Source organism: Anser brachyrhynchus, assembly GCF_964034855.1.
Source record: "Anser brachyrhynchus genome assembly, chromosome: 2".
NCBI lineage: Eukaryota > Metazoa > Chordata > Aves > Anseriformes > Anatidae > Anser > Anser brachyrhynchus.
The window spans coordinates 138,832,728-138,852,315 of NC_137695.1; the positions used below are offsets into that span (position 1 = coordinate 138,832,728).

The following is a 19,588-nucleotide window of genomic DNA, read 5'->3' on the forward strand; positions in this document are numbered from 1 at the left end:
TGAATAAAACTCCAGATGAAATACATCAAATAGCACTTGAACTAAATCGAAATCAGCATGAAGACTGAGAGCTTCATTGAAGTCATGCAGTGAGTGAGAATTAGTCTGGTAGGATAACCTGGTAATGTCATTAAACTTAAATTCATTTTTCCCCCCCCAATTATACCACCTGCTTTATTTGGATTTTTAGACTTCGCATTCCAGAGTTTCTTAAAGTACACACATCTGATGCTACATGTGTTCTTCTATTTCTTGCTAGAAAATATATACCACAGACCATACCTTTTAAAAACAAAGACATTTTATGAACTGTTATGGAATCCCTCAGGTAGTATGTTTTGAGTTAGCAGTGAAAATCTCAACTTTATTTCTGACATAAATCAGTAGAATAGCTTTCTTTTTTAGTTTCAATATAATAATCTCAAAATGTATATTGTATATTAAATATTGTAGTGGTATTTATTTTTAAAAACTTTAGCTGATAACCATTGCTAACTTTTGAATAGATAAAATTTGAACAACATCAACCCAGTAAATTTCAGTAAACAACCATTAATGTAGCAAAAGTGCTGTTTCATTTTATTTGCTAGATTGATGTCTGTTTTAATTTCAGTTAATACACTTTCTTCTTGTAAAAGAAATTTGCTCAAGCTCACTAGTTAACTATGTCTTTGACATCTTTTGAATTGTTGTATACCTAATCTATTTTTATATTTAAGTAAAAACATCTGGTCTTTTGTTTTTGTCAAGCATAACAAGATGCAAAATACTATGTTAATGTCAATATTTTACAACTACTTTATGTAGTGTTGCATGCCAGATTGTAAAGCAGCTTTCAAAGCTTTCAGGAGGATGTCTAAAAACAACTGAGAATTAGCAGAATATGGTTAAAAGCCCAGAATGAATGACAAGAATGTTTATGGCCAAACAGAAATCTTGAGAGGAATTAGCTGATTTTTTTTTTTCTTTTTGGCTACAATTTCTGTAGTAACAGATGAGACAACTCAGGGTAGGACAGTTCGGTGTTATAACAGTCTGTCACTTATAACGTACTACTTTATTGTGCATTTAAAGAATTTTAAATACATTAAAGAATGTTGATTTTGAATAGCCTTCGTTTTTCTGATAACTGGGTAAATCTGAACTGTCATCCATATGTTCTATGAGCTAGAAATTGGTCCAGTTGTGTGTGTCATTTTATTGATTTTTCTTCTTTTTTTTGGTTGGTATTCTCTATAATCCCTTCCTGTGACAAGCATTCTAGACTCTCATCATCCTTTATCAGTTCTGGGGAGGTTGTCACTGTCTTCATCAGTGACAGCCTTTGAGACTCTGAAACATGGTGGAGTATGGATATAAATTGGGGTGAAGTGTTCGCTCTCTGCATCCTTTCCATTCAGTTATTTAGTCCAGTAGTCCATTTTGAAGGGTTAAGAGTGAGTCTCTTCTTTCTTATTTTGAGACCAGAGCTAGTTTTGGAGATTTGCTTAATTTTTTTTAAAAACTAATATTAGGAGTGCTGAAATATTTGCGTGCAGTGAACACTATTACCCCTGGATAAAGTACTCAAGTTAGGAGTTAATTACATCTTGAACAAACTCAGTACATGAATCTAGGACTTAGGAGCTTTCTTGAACCTTGAGAACAAGTTTAGATTTGTCCAGGCTAGTAATGAGATAGAGCTCAATATGACCCACTGTACCCCGTTTGAAGATTTTACTGTCTTCATATTTCTTCTATTTCCTTCAATGCTTTTATTGAAGATCTGTCCATTACTGAGAAAGGCTGCAAGATTTGTTTTCTTATTAAAAGTTGTATGCATCAAATGCTGGGCATCTCAGCTGCCCAGAGATATGATGACACTTGTTTCACTTGTTAAAGCTAAGGATTAGTGTTGTTATTTTATTAATGTGTGTCCTGAAAATACTGAAAGATTGCAGCAGAAATCTAGATACAGTGATCCTCATGCAGGATATATATGTGTGTGTGTGTGTACACTTTGTTTTTATGAAGCCTTAAGAATATTGATGTTAATGTAGCAGCTCTTAATATTTCAACACAGATTTACCTGTAAAGGTAAATATTTACTATGTCTCCAGATTCTGTTACATCTGCATTAGATTGACATGCTAGGTGTTAACCTCCTTTTGGCTAACGATTATACCAGGACATTGATTAACATGCTTTGCCAGCAGCCTGTTGCGTTTTGAGTTTTTTTACCTCTTAATTTCTAGCTTTTGTTTTGATTCTGTTGCCACGTAGATGGCAAATGGATATTTTGTACACATCATTTTATCTTAACTTTTAATATTTATAACTTGACATTACAAAATACAGGAGGATTCTGAAGACCTCATGTTACTACTGCTTAGTGTACTGCTTTCTTGCTGTAAAGGCGTTTTAATCTTTACAAAGCTTTGCTCCTGTTTTCCCGTTATGTATCCCCAGAAAGGCAAACATCCCTAGTTTAATCAGAGCCATGTATTGGTGTGCCACATAACTCTAACTAGCAGAATTCATCATCAGTAGACTCTACAGTATCCAGTAAGGGCGTTACAAGCTTCAGTGTAAGTTAAGATGTGCATCTGCTCATGTGTGCCTTCTTGGTCATCTTGAAAATCCTGTGTTCAGGATCACTCTCACAGTGAATTGACCAGAGCGAGAGCAATTAATGTTGATCCACAGGTAATGTGGTGGATGAAGATGTGGCTTGAACAGTAAGAGGGTTGTTTGGCAAGCAAATTAGCTCCTGCTGTTGTGGCCTTTACCAGCAAGGTACTACTGTGATGACAATAGGACCTCTTAGGATTCGCTGCATGCTAAAGAGAGGATTAAAAGTGTATAAGGAGGATTAAAAAAGAGAGGATTAAAAGTGTCCAAGTGTGTAAGAATTGACTGAAGCCTTTTGGCAGGGCAAGTTCAGTGGAGTAATGCAGCTTTGAACTAGAAATTGCAGTAGGTTTGTGAGCTTGAGGGTTGTGAGATGCAGCCATTGTGCAGTTCAGTGCAATTGTGTGCTAGTAAGAGGCAAGTGGACCTTGCTGGCAAGAAGCACAGAGGCAGATATCCAAAGACTGTGAACATTAGATCATAAATCTAGGAAGTTTTCCAATAAATTGACACTTGGGTCTTGAATTTGGCAGCCTGTTTTATTGACTAGTCACAGTAAATCAAGAGCAATGTCAATTTAGATTGAAAGTGGATTATGTTTCACATGGGCAGTTGAGGGGCATGCTCGGTTCCTGGGTCAGAAGCAGAAACAGGTTGAAAACACATGAAACTCATTTCGTAGCATTCAGTTGTGACTATTAGTTATGTCAGTAATTGGATCTAACTGCCAGATGAAAATTCAGGGTATCCTTCGAAACGGAAAATATCTGAGATTGCATGCCTGAACAGATGCCATCGGCATATGGGACAGCGGAGACAGAGTCATGTGAGTTACTTAGCACGTGTGAAAACCTGCTTGAACTGCTGAGATATGCCAGTGATATGGGCTGTGCAAGAACTGACAGAAACAGGCATTCTCTTGGGTTCTGAAGAGGTGGTTGTGTCAAATTGCCTCAGATGTGAACAATCAGCCTAGGTAGTATGCTGAATTACTTCAGCTTTATGCACGTCTATGCCATCACCTAGGAAATGCATGAAAAACCATAACACTAAATCAGACTTTTTTTTTGGTAGGTGTGTGCTTTCACTGCGGCTCTGCATCTTTGTTGGAGGAGTAGGTATATGAATATATCATAGTTAATTGGGAACAGCACTCTAGGGTGCTTAATAGTTTTGACAAGATGATGATCTTTCATTGATAACATCTCTTTCATTATAAAAGCTTAAGTACGATGTGCTCGTGTATAAGGATGAAGGTGCTTAAGGAATCTTTGCTAATGCTGTGGAATCTGTTTTAATCTGCACTGATATTAATATATCAAGGTTCAACAGAAACATTTTGTGGCAGTTTTCAGCTGTGCTCTTCTGGAAAGACTTGTAGTCGGTTATCAGGAAGGACCCTCTATCCAGGAGGGGTTTTGCGTTCTGCCACATGACTTGCAGCTTGATTACTGTGACTACAAATTAACTTCAGTTAGAAACCTCAAGTTTAACTTTTTTTTTTAAATCAAGTCCAGATCTAAAGTTACTGCTTCTCAGCAGATGTGGCAGACAGCATTCAGCAAATCTGTTAAAAGTGAACTTTTAATCAATGTAAATTGGAAGCAGTTGTATTTTTCAGTATTGTCTGTGAGGAGGAAAATCAGCCAAGCTGACTGCAAAGGTTGGTCATCTGTAGTGTTCCTAGTGTAATTATTTAGACTAATTAATTGTCAAGACTCTTCATTGAAAATAAATTAAGCCTATTAACTAATATCTGTCCAAGGAAAGTGATTGCACATGGTGAATACATTATCCTGGTTTTAGTAACTGTTGCCATCGGTATTTGCTGACGTTAGTTCTAAGAACAAGTTAATGGAATGTAGTTAAAAATATGTAGGGTTTTCAGGGTTAAAGCTGCTTTTTGCTTTACTTGTGACATACAAGAGAGATGTAGAACTTCCTGTCTTAGTGCTGAAGTGCTGTTTTGTAGAGTTGATGCTAAAGAAAAATTGAATCCCTAAGATAAACTTTATTTGCTAGATGTATTTGGAAGTTCTGTTTCTCTTAGTAATACCACCATCTGTAGAAAAATGGTTAGGATTTTCAGTGATTTTTGCTTTGAGTCTTTACCTGTGTCAACTCTAGGTCCTCTGTAGGTCCATCGGCAGCAATTCGTTACACACAGAGTTTGGCCTTTCTTCCCCCAGAATTTTGCCTGCAATTTGCTGCTTCATTTTTTTTTGCTCCTTTCGTTGTGTCATTGAATCATGAAGAGAAATATAATCTCTCTGACTATGCGTAAACTACTAAATAAAACATTCCAGAAAACAGTGGCCTATCCTGGCTCAGTTCGAGTCCACACACCTGCCTATTGCTGTTCCTTCCTTCACTTCCCCTCCCAAAAAGGGGAAAAACATAAATAAAACTAAGAAAGACAGAACCAGGCTTTGGACTGTGGAGAGCTTTTGGCACTGTTGGTCCCTTCAGCATTGCTTAGGCATCGTTTGAGAAAGTGTCAGCTGCCATGGCCCCAAACTATGGCAGGGAGCAAACAGGTAAAAAGTATGTACAGAGGCCATTACTGATGCCTGCACTTGGCCATGTTTACTTGGCTAATAAAGGTATACCCTACTTGAAACTTGCACCCTGCAACTAAGGGCATGGGGCACAACTGTTGTGCCATCTTGCTAGCCAGACCCATTCGAATGTTGGTTGTTACATAGATTTTGAAGGAGTGCACCTTAGTGTTACAGTTGCTCTTTTCCCTTTCACTTTTTTAATTGCAACTTTTTAAGAAAATGTGGGAATTGTGAGGAATGAAAGCGCTCTTTTAAGAAATTTGTAGTTGTTCAATTCTGTAACTTGAAGAAAAAATTAGATTGACTCTTTCAAGCATCAAGACTTCTCGTATAGTTCCCTGTAGAATAATGTTGCTGAAAAGGTATTATTCACCTTGTGTAGCAAATAATCCTCCTTCACAGAAGTGCTCTGTTTATATGCTTTTTGATTATGCTATTTGCTTATTGAATAAGCTGTATAGAATTGCCAATTTTATCTTTTTACGGTTATCTTCATTATGATTACGGAGCGCTATTGTGTTGCTGGACAAGCCATAGCATGTCCTTCCTCACCTCTGTAGAGTTTGCCTGGGATGGTAGGCTTCAGTTCTGCCTGGAGTGAGGTACCAGAAACTCTCTAGACTTAAATAATGCACCTATTTTTGTAAGCATGTTGATGTGGCAGGCTCAGATGAATTTGATAACCATGAGAATCAGAATTTTTATCCATTAGAAATCATTTACAATGTATGTTTATAAGAAAAACCTAAGGGATTTAAAAGTATTTTTTACTTATTTTTGTTTGCTGATATTTAACTTGCATTCACTTCAAGTTTAATGACTAAATAAACATTTCAGTAGAAGGAAATATATTTGGTAAGCATGATTAGAATTTTTTTTGATACTTAATGCTGTCAATGGCTTAGTGTCTTGCTTTGGAAGTAAGCGTACTTGTTATACCTCAGCTTTTCTTTTGTATTTGGCTGTGTACGTATGTGACAGCAAGAAAATGTTTTTCTGATGCTGTGTTTTATTGGCAGTATCTTTTCTTCAGCACGAGTGTACGTGATTACTTTGATGGTCTTAAAACTCGTGAGGTCAGTGATGACATAGACTTGAGACGTTCACAGTGGATAGACAAGACCAAATGCATTAAAAAAATCTATATCCATAGAACCTGCTTCAAAGTTTATCTTGCTTTTGAGAAGGAATAATGTAAAGTCAATTCTGGAATCGGTGCATAACATTGTACTTCACAAACTACAACTACTGTTAAATCTAAATTTACTTAGTATTATGCATTTACTGAGATTTAACATAACAAAGTAATATTTTGCTTTAAATAGCTTCTGCTATATTTAAAAATTCCTTTGAGGTTACTAATTAATGGGCTTACAATATAATTTAAATAGCCTTTATAGTCTTTCTGCTCTTTATGCAGTATTTATACATGGAGCATTAACACACCTTGTTCATCCCTGCCCTTGCTGTTGATGATGCCTTTGACCCATCCTTCACTACATTAAAGGCTTTTCTGGTAATGTGAAAAACAAAACACCCCTTCTGCCTTCCAGCAACTTCCTTTTGTTGCTATATCTTTAATTTTAAAGGAAATTAGAAGGGTCTTTGGGTTACTTGCAGGCAAAGAAGAGTAGAGTTAGGTGCATTTGTTTATTTCTAGAGTTCAGTGCAATATTTTGAAGCCTTTTGTTGTAGCTAATGTGGACATGTACCTTCTTACCTCTCTGACCTTCATGATCTAACTATAAAAAATTTACCAGAATTTCAAGCAGCCTTAAGTCTCTCACTCTAAGTGCATCTTTTACCACCAAAAGATTTTATCAATTTATGAAACAAAATAAGCAATATACAGAAGTGTATAACAGAACAAATTCACAGAAAATCCAGCTTACGTCTTTGGACAGAGTTTCTTATTTAGGTCAGTTCCTAGCATTTACTTGAAGTCGGGGTTCTGTTCTGCTCTTGAATCTTCGGCAGGGAATTGAAAACTGTGTTAATTTCAAAGATCTTTGAACTTTTCAGAGTTCAAACAAAAAAGTAGTTTTGTGCTTCTCTCGGAGAGCTGTGGACCAGCTTTTAACAACTTTGCAACTGTTAATAATCTTCAAGAAAATGTCTAACTAGGCAAAGTTACCTAAATTTGGTCACATTTTTTCCAGTTTCTACCAATTTTCATGTGACTACTTAGAGATGAATTAAAACAGTCTGAAGTGGTGTATGTGAGAAATTTGCAAAGGAGGGGAGAGGTGTGTGTGTGTGGTAGCATTTGTGGGAGGTTACACTTGAGCATTTTCCTTATGTTCTTTTTCCCATCTTGTGGGCATTTTATTAGAAGTACTCAAACAATGTTTCTCTTCCTTCGTATTTGCTGTCTTTTTAAAATCTTTTCTTTTTTTGGTGTCTTTTCTTCATTCTTGTTCCTTCATCCAAAATCTGTTAAACTCCCATGATTTTTTTTCTTTTCTTCCTATCCTGTGAAACCTGAGAGGGGAAGATAAAACTGTGGCCCTTTTTGTGTCTCTTTCCTTCTTCTATACCAGTACGCTCTTCTATCATTTTCTGTCTTACCATTTCCACAAGGATTAGGAGGATGCTAAATTACCTAGACAGCTATTTGTGAGACAGCGAAGTCTGTGGATCTGTCCTTGTGACTGCTCCTGCTCAAAGCATTTCCTTATCCTTGCTCCCCAGAAAGAGGCTACTTTTCAGTCCTTTCTCCTCCCATTCCTCCATCTCGGTTAGCTCTCAGAAGGCACTGTTCCTAGCTTGCAAGACTCGCTAATATCCTTACTTCAGGAGATGTCTTCAGATGAGAAGAAAACAAAGCCTCTGTTCCCCATATCTGCATTCCTGAGAAATCCTCACAGCTGCATCCTTTGGAGAAGGATCGGATTTATGGGGTAGCCACTTTTCGTCCCCATAAAGTAGGGCTCTGGACTACAGTTTTTCTGATGTTTCCAGTCTACAGGGTAGGGTCATATCTGGTCAGCTGTGCTCTAGCAAATGGGAATGTCTTCCCCATAGATAGAGCCCATGAACTGGGGAGGATTTCAGGTTATTTGTCTTAAATAATATATATGTAATCTTCAAACATGCACGATGATTTCCAAAGAATTGTAAGAAATAGCAAAGATGGAAGTTGTATGCAACTTTGGGGTAGAAAGAGTCTGAAATTTGAAATCATTAATAGACTGGAGTGGGCTAAGAAATTGAATATCACTACCTTTTGAAATAAATTTATTAGGAGGTAACTAATCTGCATTTGATCTGCCAAATTTTGCAGCTTCCCTAGAAATAGGAAAGGTAATTTAACCTAAAAACAATGTGTGCAATTTTAAAAGACCATATTGGACAGAAATCTGTATTAAAAAAAAAATCCTTATTTGCGCTGATAGTAATTCAGCATTATAAAACTATCCTGTAAATGACTGTGCTATTAGCTGCTGAATTGACTGTGTGAATTTCCCCCAGGTTGGAGGGGGTGGTTTCTGTGAGAGTTGGTGCTTTTCTGACGGCATGAAAGGAAAGTGGAAGTCACGGCTCTTCTCAGGGCAGCCACAGTCACAACTCTTCCTCTCCTGATAACGCCAATTTCAGCACGAATCTCCTTGTCCGATGGCAGCAGCTTTCGTGTCTAACTCTTGTTCCGTGCCATCGCGTCCTGCAGATGACTCTGTCAATGCAGTTTTCCTCAGTGAGCACCAACATGTTTCTGAGCCCTCCTGGCTCCCTGTTTTACCTGCTAATGGCAACCAAATGGCTCCGTGTGGCAGGTTTAGAGGATTGATTTAAAGGCTGTTGCTGCTGCTTCTGGGAGTGTGTGGAGGGGGAAGGAGGAGAGGAAAAGGGAGAGGGAGGGGGAGAGGCTGTGTGTCTGGACAGTAAAGTAGGCTACTTTATGGGACGGCAGCTCCCCGAGCTCTGTTCCACCCCTGTGGCTGCTGAGATTGGATTACACTACAGTATCTAAAGCAATGATACTTGATTTAGGAAAGCTACAAAAAAGTAATGCTTTCTTCTTTCTTTCTCTTTATAAACACAAATCTTTGCTCTTTGGAGGTTTATGGATAGTAGTAATTTTTACTTTTACCTTGTTACCTCTGGCTGTTTGGTGGTCTTGGTCATTTGCAGTTGTTCAGCTGCAGCGTCTCCAAGTTGCCGTGGATTTGCATCCCCCGCACCTCCCCAGGAAATCATTTACCAGCAGACTAGCTCTCCTCAGAAGAGACCAGGCACACCCCAAATAGTAGCTGTGAAAGCGCTCGGTGTCTGATTCCTTCTGTACCACCTTCATAAAGCCAGTGGTTCCGTATAGGAAATAATTCTTTTCAGATTTCTTCATCTTTTTTAGTATGGTTTGATCTTTTGTCATAGTTACAAATGTCAAATTTCTCCTGGTCCTTATATTTGCATCCTTTTGGACATAATGCAGCTAAATGTCATATCCCTTCCCTTTTCTCCATTAATAACCACAATAAATGACAATAAGATTTCTAGACTCAAAAAAAAATAAAAAATGGCAGACCGTCTTGCAGAAATAAACAAAGAATAGATATCTAATGTGTGAGTAAAGAAAAAATTGTCATTAATCACATTCTGTGAGTTAAGTTTCTTATCCCCTGTTTACTGATTTCCCCCAAACACCTGAATTGTCAAGATACAACTCTTCAAAGATATAATTTCATGCACAAGATTCAGTCGGTGGTTGATAGGTGTAAAGCTAACCACATATATTAAGGACTAGACAAGGCTGAGTGCTCGTATTGTAATCTACTTAGAGCAGAGAATTTGGAATTGTATTATTTCATAGTTTTCGTATATCAATTCAATGATTCTTTCTGGAGACAAGTATTAACTAGTGATTAGAAAAGGGGGTTTTTTTTTGAAGGAGGAAGTAGTAATTAGTGACTGACTTCCACTTGAGAGTGTAGACCCTTGGTATCTGTTCCACTCATGAGCAAGGCAAGCCAGGAAGCCAAATTTGATCTAAACTTCCTAAATATGGTTTTTCTAATGCAGCTGCGGGTTTAATGAGTTCCTGCATTACAGGTTCAGCAGCCACCTTTGTTTATAACGTGTCCATAAATAAGACTGAAAACCCAACCCTTTTTTAGGTTTTCCTTTGTTCAGCAAGTTTCCCTTGTCAACAAGGGTTTTAGTTCAAATGTGTTGCATTTTGGGACATGTTGCCTATGAGTGAACTCGTAGTGGAGGTAGACTGCTTTCTTGCCTTCTCAGACTTTTATTCCAGTGGATAGAAAGACTCATCTGACGTTTGGTGTGGCTGGATTCAAACCTACAAAAAATAAGAATTTCCTGTCCTCACGTTCCAGGTGTTTGTTTTTTCTTGCTCCCTTTAGTGTTTTCGCACAGCAGATAAAGTGACAGTAACCGTCCCACTGAGGTCACTGCTTCTCTCTTCCTGGTTGCTTCACAAACCAGTAATATTATTCTCATGTATCGATCATCTTTTTTAATGCCTGGTTGTAACAAAGCAACCAAAATGATGTAAAAGTGAACCAAGGTTACAGTTCCTAACATGCATGTCCATATTCTTGCATTTTTTTGCTTTGCATTTGTCTTGGTAAGATTTCTTCCTTTTTGGATGCTATTTGATTTTAGTAATCATTTTTGTTCTTGTAATAATGCATTTATTTTTTCTTTGCTGAATAATTCCATTGTTCTATTAAAACTCCCACTTCATTGAGAACTGAGAATAGAACTTTTCTAGTCTCTTCCTAAGATATATTTAAGTTTGGACTTTGCCTGCTTTGTATTATTTTCACAGTTGTTTGAAGGAAATCTTTTTTTCTGAAGTTCTTATATGAATTAACAATTCACAAAGATTTTTTCATCACCGACAATTTCAGTTCCAGAACTGATGCTAAACAAACAAAAAGCTACACAATAGTCAGCTTAGAAATGATCATATTGTTCTCTTCTAATCCCATATCTGAAATTATTTACAGAAAGATTTTTTTTTATTCTTAAAAAAAAAAGAAAAAAGTTGATAAATCTCAAAGTTAATTGTATTCTCCCTTGCAATAAATTGTATGATTAGCAGTATTTCGTACAAATAAGAGAAAGAAGATAGCTGCAGCTGTCTCACCTGCATAAGAGATGATTTAAGAGGTCATGCATCCTTCAGGGATATCTATAGAAGAGCAGAAGAGGTTTCGAAGGCATGAGTCTTGGAGATGTTTCTGGAATTAAGTGTTCCAAAGTAGGTTTAATTATTTTGTGGAATTAAGACTTGGTTCTCTAGCATAAATAACTGTTACTGCCTTAAGACTAAAACCTGTGGCAGTGTATGTGGCTGTGTGATATGACTGTTCTTTATTGTGAGGAGCAGTGACATAAGTTGTGCATAAAAAAACTAAATAAATTCAAAACTGTAGTGGTTAAATTCCTTTCCCTTTCTTCTTCTACCTGCAGGCTGCCTTCAGAGTTTTGATATTTGTTTGTCTTACCCAATAGCAGCTACTTAAATGATGTTAAGTGAAAGGATCAAAATGGTCATTTTTTTTTAAACTTGATATAAAGGATCAGATTAAGTAGGAATACGTATTTGGTGTATGTGTGTAGGTGAAACCTTTGTTCCTGTCAAGTATAAAGCCAGCATACATATTCTGTTTGCTGGAAAGGTGTACAAATGCTGAGTAAAGTTATTTAGGCATTTAAATTGCATTCAGGTTCTTCTAAGACACAGTTGCTGGGTTCTAGTAGCAGGTTACTGGTTTTGTTATTTTGGAAAAAATGAACTAATAGTTTTTTACTGTACAGGATATGAGTAATAACAAAAATTAAATTTTTGGAAACATTTTGCAGGTTCCAGCTTTGCAGTTAGGGACTCTATATAAACCTCTGGAGCCAGCTGTTCACCACTATATTCTTTCAATCATTCTGAGGTGTTGATTTTAAAAGAATGAGTTGCTGTTCCTGAAGTCTACAAACTGAAAATATTTCATAGCAGGCCTGTGAACTTAACATGGATTGGTTATATTGGTGCCTGTGCGTGGTGTATAATAAGGACCAATTCGTGTTTTCATTCAAAAATCGCGAAGAAAACTATTTTCTTTAATGGTACGCCAGATTTATCCAAATATTTCAGCAAGTCTGTATTACAGTTTGTCAGCAAACTGGGTACAACCAAAGTGTATTTAGAAATCATTTAATTAGGACAGATTCATTTTCACTCCGTGCCACTACACAGCAAGACTTGCTTGTTCATATTTCCTTAAATTTATTCTGGAATTTGTCCAAGTTGAGCTTTAATGAGTAGTCTATCCCGCTAGTTACATTAGGATTTATTTTCCCCTAGAGAAGAGTGTTTGAATTGGTAGTTTTTTAACCTGTTCAGTTAAATGAACATATGTTCAGAACTGCATCTTAACTCTTGAGTGTAAAGATTCAAGAAATAATTATTTGTATTGTTACAGTTTTACAGTGCAGTTGAAGTAGTGGTTTTCGAATCCAACTTTCGTAACTGTTTTAATGTGGTGATGAGTTTTGATATGAAGTCACATTCAGTTGCTTAATGCAAATTTAATGATACAGTACTGAAACATAGATCTGACTTGGTTTATTGAAAAATATAAATAATTGTATTTTCATTTATTGCTTGAATATATCTCTTGGGTCATAAAATATGGTTAAATATAGCTCAGTACCTTATTAATGAGAGATTTTCTGTATTAACAGGTGCAGTTTGGTAGCAAGCTTGTATTTTAAGTTCTTTTAAACGCATTATTTGTGTTTCAAAACTATCATAATAAATCCTGAATTATAAATGCACTTTCATCACTAGCCAGGCCTAGTTAAAATTTCCTTAAGCAACATTTGCTGCACACATGGTACAATACCTTCCCCCTCCCCACACCTTTATGGACTTGATTTTTTTTTTTTCTGTAAAAAAGGATTTATTTTCTTCAACTTCCTATCCTATAAAGTCATCTGAAAAAGAACAGTCCAGTGTATTCCTATGGGATTGTTAAAATACAATAAGCTTAGAATTTGCATATTATTTCAAAGAAAATATTTCATACGCTGATATTACCCATGAGGGGATATTTTATGTGAAACTTCTAAGTTTCACATAGTTCAGTACAGTAGCTGTAATATGTATTAAATGAATAGCCAAACTTTTAAAGCAAAATCTTTTCCACTGCTGCATTGTGTGCTACTGTTGTGACAGGTCTTCACAGAACTCTCTATAGTGCATGAGTTTGTTAAAAATGTGTTATTTTAGATGGAATAATAGTGTAGTTGTGTTTGTCCTGAATATTGTTGAAAAAGTTTTTCTTTCTTTTTTTTCCTTCATTCTAAATTTTACATTAGGGAACCTGTCTTTTTGTAATCTTTTTCTGAGATACTTAATTTTAATCCTATATGGTGATGAGAAATGAGAAGAAAAAGTAGAAAATGTCACTTATTAGTGACATAAAGGAAAAAAGAAGTTACAGTGCACTTCTGCAATGAGCTAAGTAGCAGAAAATCACAGTAAATGGCTTGATAAAAGCAATGTTAGGAAACGTTCAGATTGATGTCACCACGCATTACATTTCTTTTGATATATCTCCAAAATCTTTGCTAACAGCCATATCTCATTTTCAGGATTTCTACATAAGAATACTATGTAAGAGTAGGATTACACCGGAGTAAATGACTTTATTGGTTTAACCTCGAGTTTTAAAATCACTTTTTATTTACTGGGTATGTAGCATTTTGTTCTGCAGGGAAGGATTTTCCAAAGTACACAGTCACCTTATGTACTCCTTTCTGCATGCACTCCATTACTTGTGCACACCTTTTCCGCTTAAATTGAAAAGCTGACAGCACAATTGTCATTAGCTTCAAATGAGTCACACCTCAGAGGCAATTCTGCTGCTGTTTTTTTTTTCTTCCCCTTCCTCTCCATGTTTTTGAGACCGGCTATCCTTATTCCAAGCTTTATACGGCTGAATAACCTTGGTCTAACAAATAGAGATTACTTTTACAGAAGGCTACAAAATGCAGTTTTTTTGTCTTCTGTCTGTAGTTACATCCATTATCTGACACTCTTTCATGGGTGTCTTCTGTCATAAGAATCAGCTTTTCATTTATTCCTTTAATTTTAGCATGGCACAATGGAATTAGCTGTTGCAGATGGGCTTCACCTATCAAACTTTGATCTGTGCTGTAGACATACACAGCTGAGATAATTATCATTTTCTTCCCACTCCCTTCAAAGGGAGATCTAGTGACCAGTAGAGAGCAGTTCATATAATCTTCAGCTCTAGAATAATTAGATCTGTATTGCCTGTAAATGCTTTCTTGTGTTTTCTTTCCTTTTACCTTAAGTCTAGACAGCCATCTTAGATGGATGTGTATTTATACTGTAGGTGTGTCAAGTTTGAGATTAATTCCTCTTGTTTGAGATAAAAAGATTTTCAGTTGGCTGTTTGCTGGTGTTCAAAAGGAATCGAGGGAGGAGATCTGCCTGTGACTTAAGGTGAATGCTTGTTTGTGCAAGTCCAGATTTAGAGTGATGACATTACCTGTGACTCTGTCACTGTGTCAACAGGGTAGTTGATACAAGCCTTCTGATGTTCAGAACGGTTGTTTCCAAGCCATTTTTCATTCATCATGCAGTTATCTCTAGCTTATGGGCCGGAAGTGTTAGCAAGGAAGATACTCTGCTATTCTGCTTCTTTATCTAGATGATGATGGTGATGAGTCGGAGAAGTGGTGGTGTGTTTTTTCCTTCACAGCTTTCTTGGAGAAGGGTTACTCTCCTGATCAGAGGCAGAATGTGCAAGGAAATCTCTTTATTGCCCAAACTTTCTGGCACTTCATTCTGCTAGAGATTTTAGAGCTTGAACATCAAGAACCACATTTCCCCTAGTCTGCCTCTGTATTCACGGAGCTTCATAGAGTCTCCACTTATTAGTATGATCTCACTTATCTGTGTTAGGCTGTCATGGTTGGAATAATTTTCCCATGGAGCCAGGTAGCAGATGCAATGTATTGTGACTTTTGTGACAGTTCCAGGGAAGGCTTTGATTCTGCTGATATAAAAAAAAAAACTTCCAAGCATCCAAGGTCTGCAAGGGAATGTCTTTACATTTTCAGCTCCTCCCTTGATGATTTTGATAAAAGTTTTCTTCCTTTTTTTCGTGAGCTAAAGGCTTGTGTGAGTAATTTCAGCAGCTTTAAGATTATGATTCTTAATGGACCATTAACCTGCTATTGTTAATTTTCATGTGGCATTAGGCTTGTAACTAAAATCTTGTAACAGAGGAGATTCTCCAGAATTCAGTCTCCCTATTCTCCCTGCCACCCATCAATTTCTTATGAACTATAGTATTTTATGTGAATGCCCTTGGCTTGCAAGTTAACATCCGGGTGATTTATATGTGTGGTCCTTTTAAATACTTAAAATACGTATTCATGTGATGCATTGAGAACATCTTGAAGGGTTAAAAAGAATTGGATGGCAAATGCGAATTCATAAGAAATATTAAAGCTAATTGGAAAAAATATAAAGAGAGAACGGTCACAACATCATTATTCTCCTAGCAGATATTTCCAGCTTCCAACATTTAGTGTCTAAATGACTTTATTGAAGGTGGAGATATACGCAGAATTACAGGATGGCTGAGGCTGGCAAGGCCCTCTGGAGCCACCCGGTGCCACCCGTGCCCAAGCAGGGACACCCAGAGCAGGGTGCCCAGCACCACGTCCAGGCGGCTTCTGAAGGGCTCCAAGGAGGAGACCCCACAGCCTCTGGGCAGCCTGTGCCAGGGCTCCGTCACCCGCACAGCACAGAAGGGCTCCTGGTGCTCAGGGGGAGCCTCCTGGGGGCCAGTTTGTGCCCAGGGCCTCCTGTCCTGGCACTGGGCACCACTGAGCACAGCCTGGCTCCGTCCTCCCTGCACCCTCCCCTCAGGGATTTACAGGCAGTGATGAGATCCCCTGGGCCTCCTCTTCTTCAGGCTGAGCAGTCCCAGCTCTCTCAGCCTTTCCTCATATAAGAGATGCTCCAGTACCTTAAATTAAATCTAATACACTATGAAGGGTTCTAAAAAGTACACCCAGAATATTTAAAGGGACTGTCCTATAATGCAGCTATATAGACAAGCTAATCTGTGTGCAAGGGATTATATTGTGGGGACACTGGAGAAAATTATGCTGAAACACAGAGTACATCTCAGTGATGGAGCAGGAGGTGATTAGGCCAAAGATAATAATGTTGTAAATATGCTGCAGGAAAAGGCTCCAGAGTGGAAATGAAAAGCTGTTGTGGTTTCTGTTGAATGTAGCAAGTCAATCTATTGCTTAATTTTAGGTAATAGTATATTACTAGTATAATATATAGTATATATATTAGGAAGAGAAAGGAATTTAGTGACTTTTTGATAATTGTTGTAGAGCCCTCTTGTTGGTACTGGACTATATGCAGAAGAATTTATGTCCAAACAGAACGCCCTTTATCTTGCCCTGTCATCCCAATATCCCCAACTGTTCACCAGATTATAAAGCACTGAAAAATATTAGTACCTATTTGGAATCTCTTATTGAGCCAAATCTGTCAGCCAAATATGGAATATGAGGATAAGTACAGAACTCTTTTTTTTTTTTTTTTGTGAGTTGTATTTAGTTGTATGGATATTGCCTATTTGGGTTTTTGGATCACTAGATATATTTCATTTTGTTTACTGATTCACAGTAAGCTTTAAAATGTTTTCAGGAAAAAAAATTTAACATATTCTCTGATTTTAGTAGTTGCACAGTTTTATGTGTCACTTTTATTTGGGTGACTTGCTTTTGTTTATATATGTTAAAACCAAGAGAAAATTAGTTAAAAATATCTGATACTCTTTCTTGTTTTACAGGAATGTGTAAAGTTAAAGAATGTAACAATTCCTATATCGGGTGAATTTCAATATAAGTAGAATCAGCTCTTATGAGAAGAAATTTTAACAGGCACACAGCTCTGTCCTTACAGGCTAAATGCTTGCAGTCTGCTATTCTATGACTCAGTTTTTGAATTATTATTCTTATGCACTAAAGTAATGATTTTTCTTTTTATCTCAATATTTTTAAACAGGAACAAGCGCGCTCACGTCCCACTAACAGAATGCATATTTGAGCTTCCGAATTTGACAGTTCAAGCAACTAGAGCTCAAACCCTTCTGCTCCAAACTATTTACCAGAGCTGGTGTCATCCTGTTGGAAGTGGCAGTTCTGTGGTGGTAAACGAAGCTTTACTGAATGAGGTTTTCCAGTATTCAGGTAAATTTGTGATGTTTTTGGTTAAGTATGTTAGATTAATACCCTTATTATGCTACAGTGTGCTGCTAGTGAATGCGCATACAACTATATCCTTTAAATCCAGGTTTTTACTTAGAGTAGTTAACAGACAAAATGTTTTTTGTGTGTATATGGGTATTTATAGCTTATGCTTAGAAACCAGGATGTAAGCTAAGCCACCAAGCTTCACTCCTTGGCACCAATTCTGGATGCATTTAATTTTCCCATACAGGATAATTTTTCCATACTTTGCTCATCTGAAACATCCACCCTTGCTACCTTATATGGTGTCACGTTGTAACTTAAGATCATTCAGAGGTGAAGCTGTTGGATGAAATAAAAAATACCGGATTATTAAGGGCTTTATTAATCAGTGGCATACAGAGGTTGTTTGTTTTTTTTTTTAAAGTGCTGCATATGTTTCTCATCTAGTTTCATAAATAAATGTTTCTGTTGTGAAACTGCTGAAGATAGCAGGTCTCAGATGCGATGATGTACATAATGAAGCTGGCTACCTGTCATGCTTTAGCAAAACATCTAGGAATTTTAGGAAGAAATTAAGGATGAATTTAACCAGAATATTGATAAAATGCAGAGGTTGTCACCAACGTACATGATCTGAATGCTTTACATTTCTGAATCTTGATGTTGATTAGCTAGCTCATAAATAAGTTAAGACTTCTTCAATTGACTACATCCAATATTTTTATGACTGTGGTCACTGTAGTATGGATGAGTACTTGCTCAGTGTATCGAATGCTGGCATATTCTTCTTCCTTCTTCTCACTTGTTTCCCTGAATGAATGTGTTTATTTTGCCTAAAGTTAGGAAACAAACCCAATTTGCTTTTCTTAGTTTCCTTGTTCAGTATACAAAGCTATTTCATTAGCATGGAGTATTAATTTAAATTATTTTCAGGATTTAATCCAAGATTTACTAGCACTATCAGTAAAGGATTTAAGAAAAGAACCAGGAAAATGCTAATAAAGGTTTTCGTCTTTTGAAACTGGGCAAGGCTCTTGTATTTAGATATTACTATCAGTATGATATTATGCATCTCTGTTGGGGGGGGGGGGCGGGAAAGGGTGTAAACCAGTGAAAGCAGTAAAAACGTGCCAAGCCTCTCATTCTAGAGAAATCCTTCTGAATTTGTCTGTCTGACCTTCCAGGACAGTGGATCATTTAGAAGCTGCAGGTAGACATTAATTGGCATTGAATTCAGTGTTGATTCGGGGCTGAATAGAATGGAGACTCTCAGAATTGTGAGGAAATTCCCAGATAAGAATTAGTTTCTCCAATATATGACAACAGTTGATGAATTCTGAACATTTTTCCTATTCCCTGTTCGTATTGTAGTTACTGCCTTTGGCTGGGCGCTCAGTCCTTCTGTAGTATCCAGATACTCATCACGGTTCCTCTTCTCATTTTTATATACATACTAACTTCTGTAACCTTTTGTGATTTGGTATTTTCCCACTTTTCTGATCTGAAATTGAGGTTAAATAAGCTGTCAGATTTTTATTTCCCTGCATCCTCCTTTCTGAGGTGAGTTTTATGTTTGCTTAGTTTACTGTCATGTGAAATCCATCTCAAGGATTACTTAGGTCTCCTTTTGTGGTGGGGCTGCACCTGCAATGCAGCACCTAGTGTGGCACCTTCCAGTTCGAGCGGGGTTGTAAAGAAATTGGAGGGGGTCTAGTGGACAGCTGGTGTCAGGGACATAAAGCATATTTCCATTGGAGGTAGTTGAGGGAACTAGGTCTGGTTAGCCTGCTGGAAAGGAGACAAAGGCACAATTTAACAGCAGCATGCAAATGTTTGAAGGACGGTTTCAAAGATAATGGAATCGCGTTCTTTTTGGCAGTGCTGGATCATGTAACAAAGACCACAAATTATGCCTTGCAAGATCTGAATAGCATTGAAAAGATTGCGCAGCAGGGTTAAGGAATCCCTACCTTTGCAAGTTTTCAAGGCTTAGCTAGACAAAGACATAGCATACCTAAGTAGGTGTTAGTGATGGTCTCGTGTTGATGATTGCTTGGACTAGGTGACCTATAGAGGTCCCATCCAACTGACAACTTTGTCGTTTGCTGTATAACCACTAGTGGTTTCAAACATTTATTAGG

At 37.2% G+C, this 19,588-nt stretch overlaps 1 protein-coding gene across 10 annotated transcripts in view; it reads left to right on the top strand.

Moving 5' to 3' along the window:
- VPS13B (vacuolar protein sorting 13 homolog B) overlaps positions 1 to 19,588 on the top strand; it is a 477,988-nt gene that overhangs the window by 89,985 nt on the left and 368,415 nt on the right. For all 10 annotated transcript variants that reach the window (XM_080583158.1, XM_080583153.1, XM_080583155.1 and 7 more), the window contains one exon: positions 17,260 to 17,444. In XM_080583158.1, the coding sequence (XP_080439284.1) occupies positions 17,260 to 17,444 (185 nt within the window). The remainder of the gene's footprint in view (positions 1 to 17,259; positions 17,445 to 19,588) is intronic.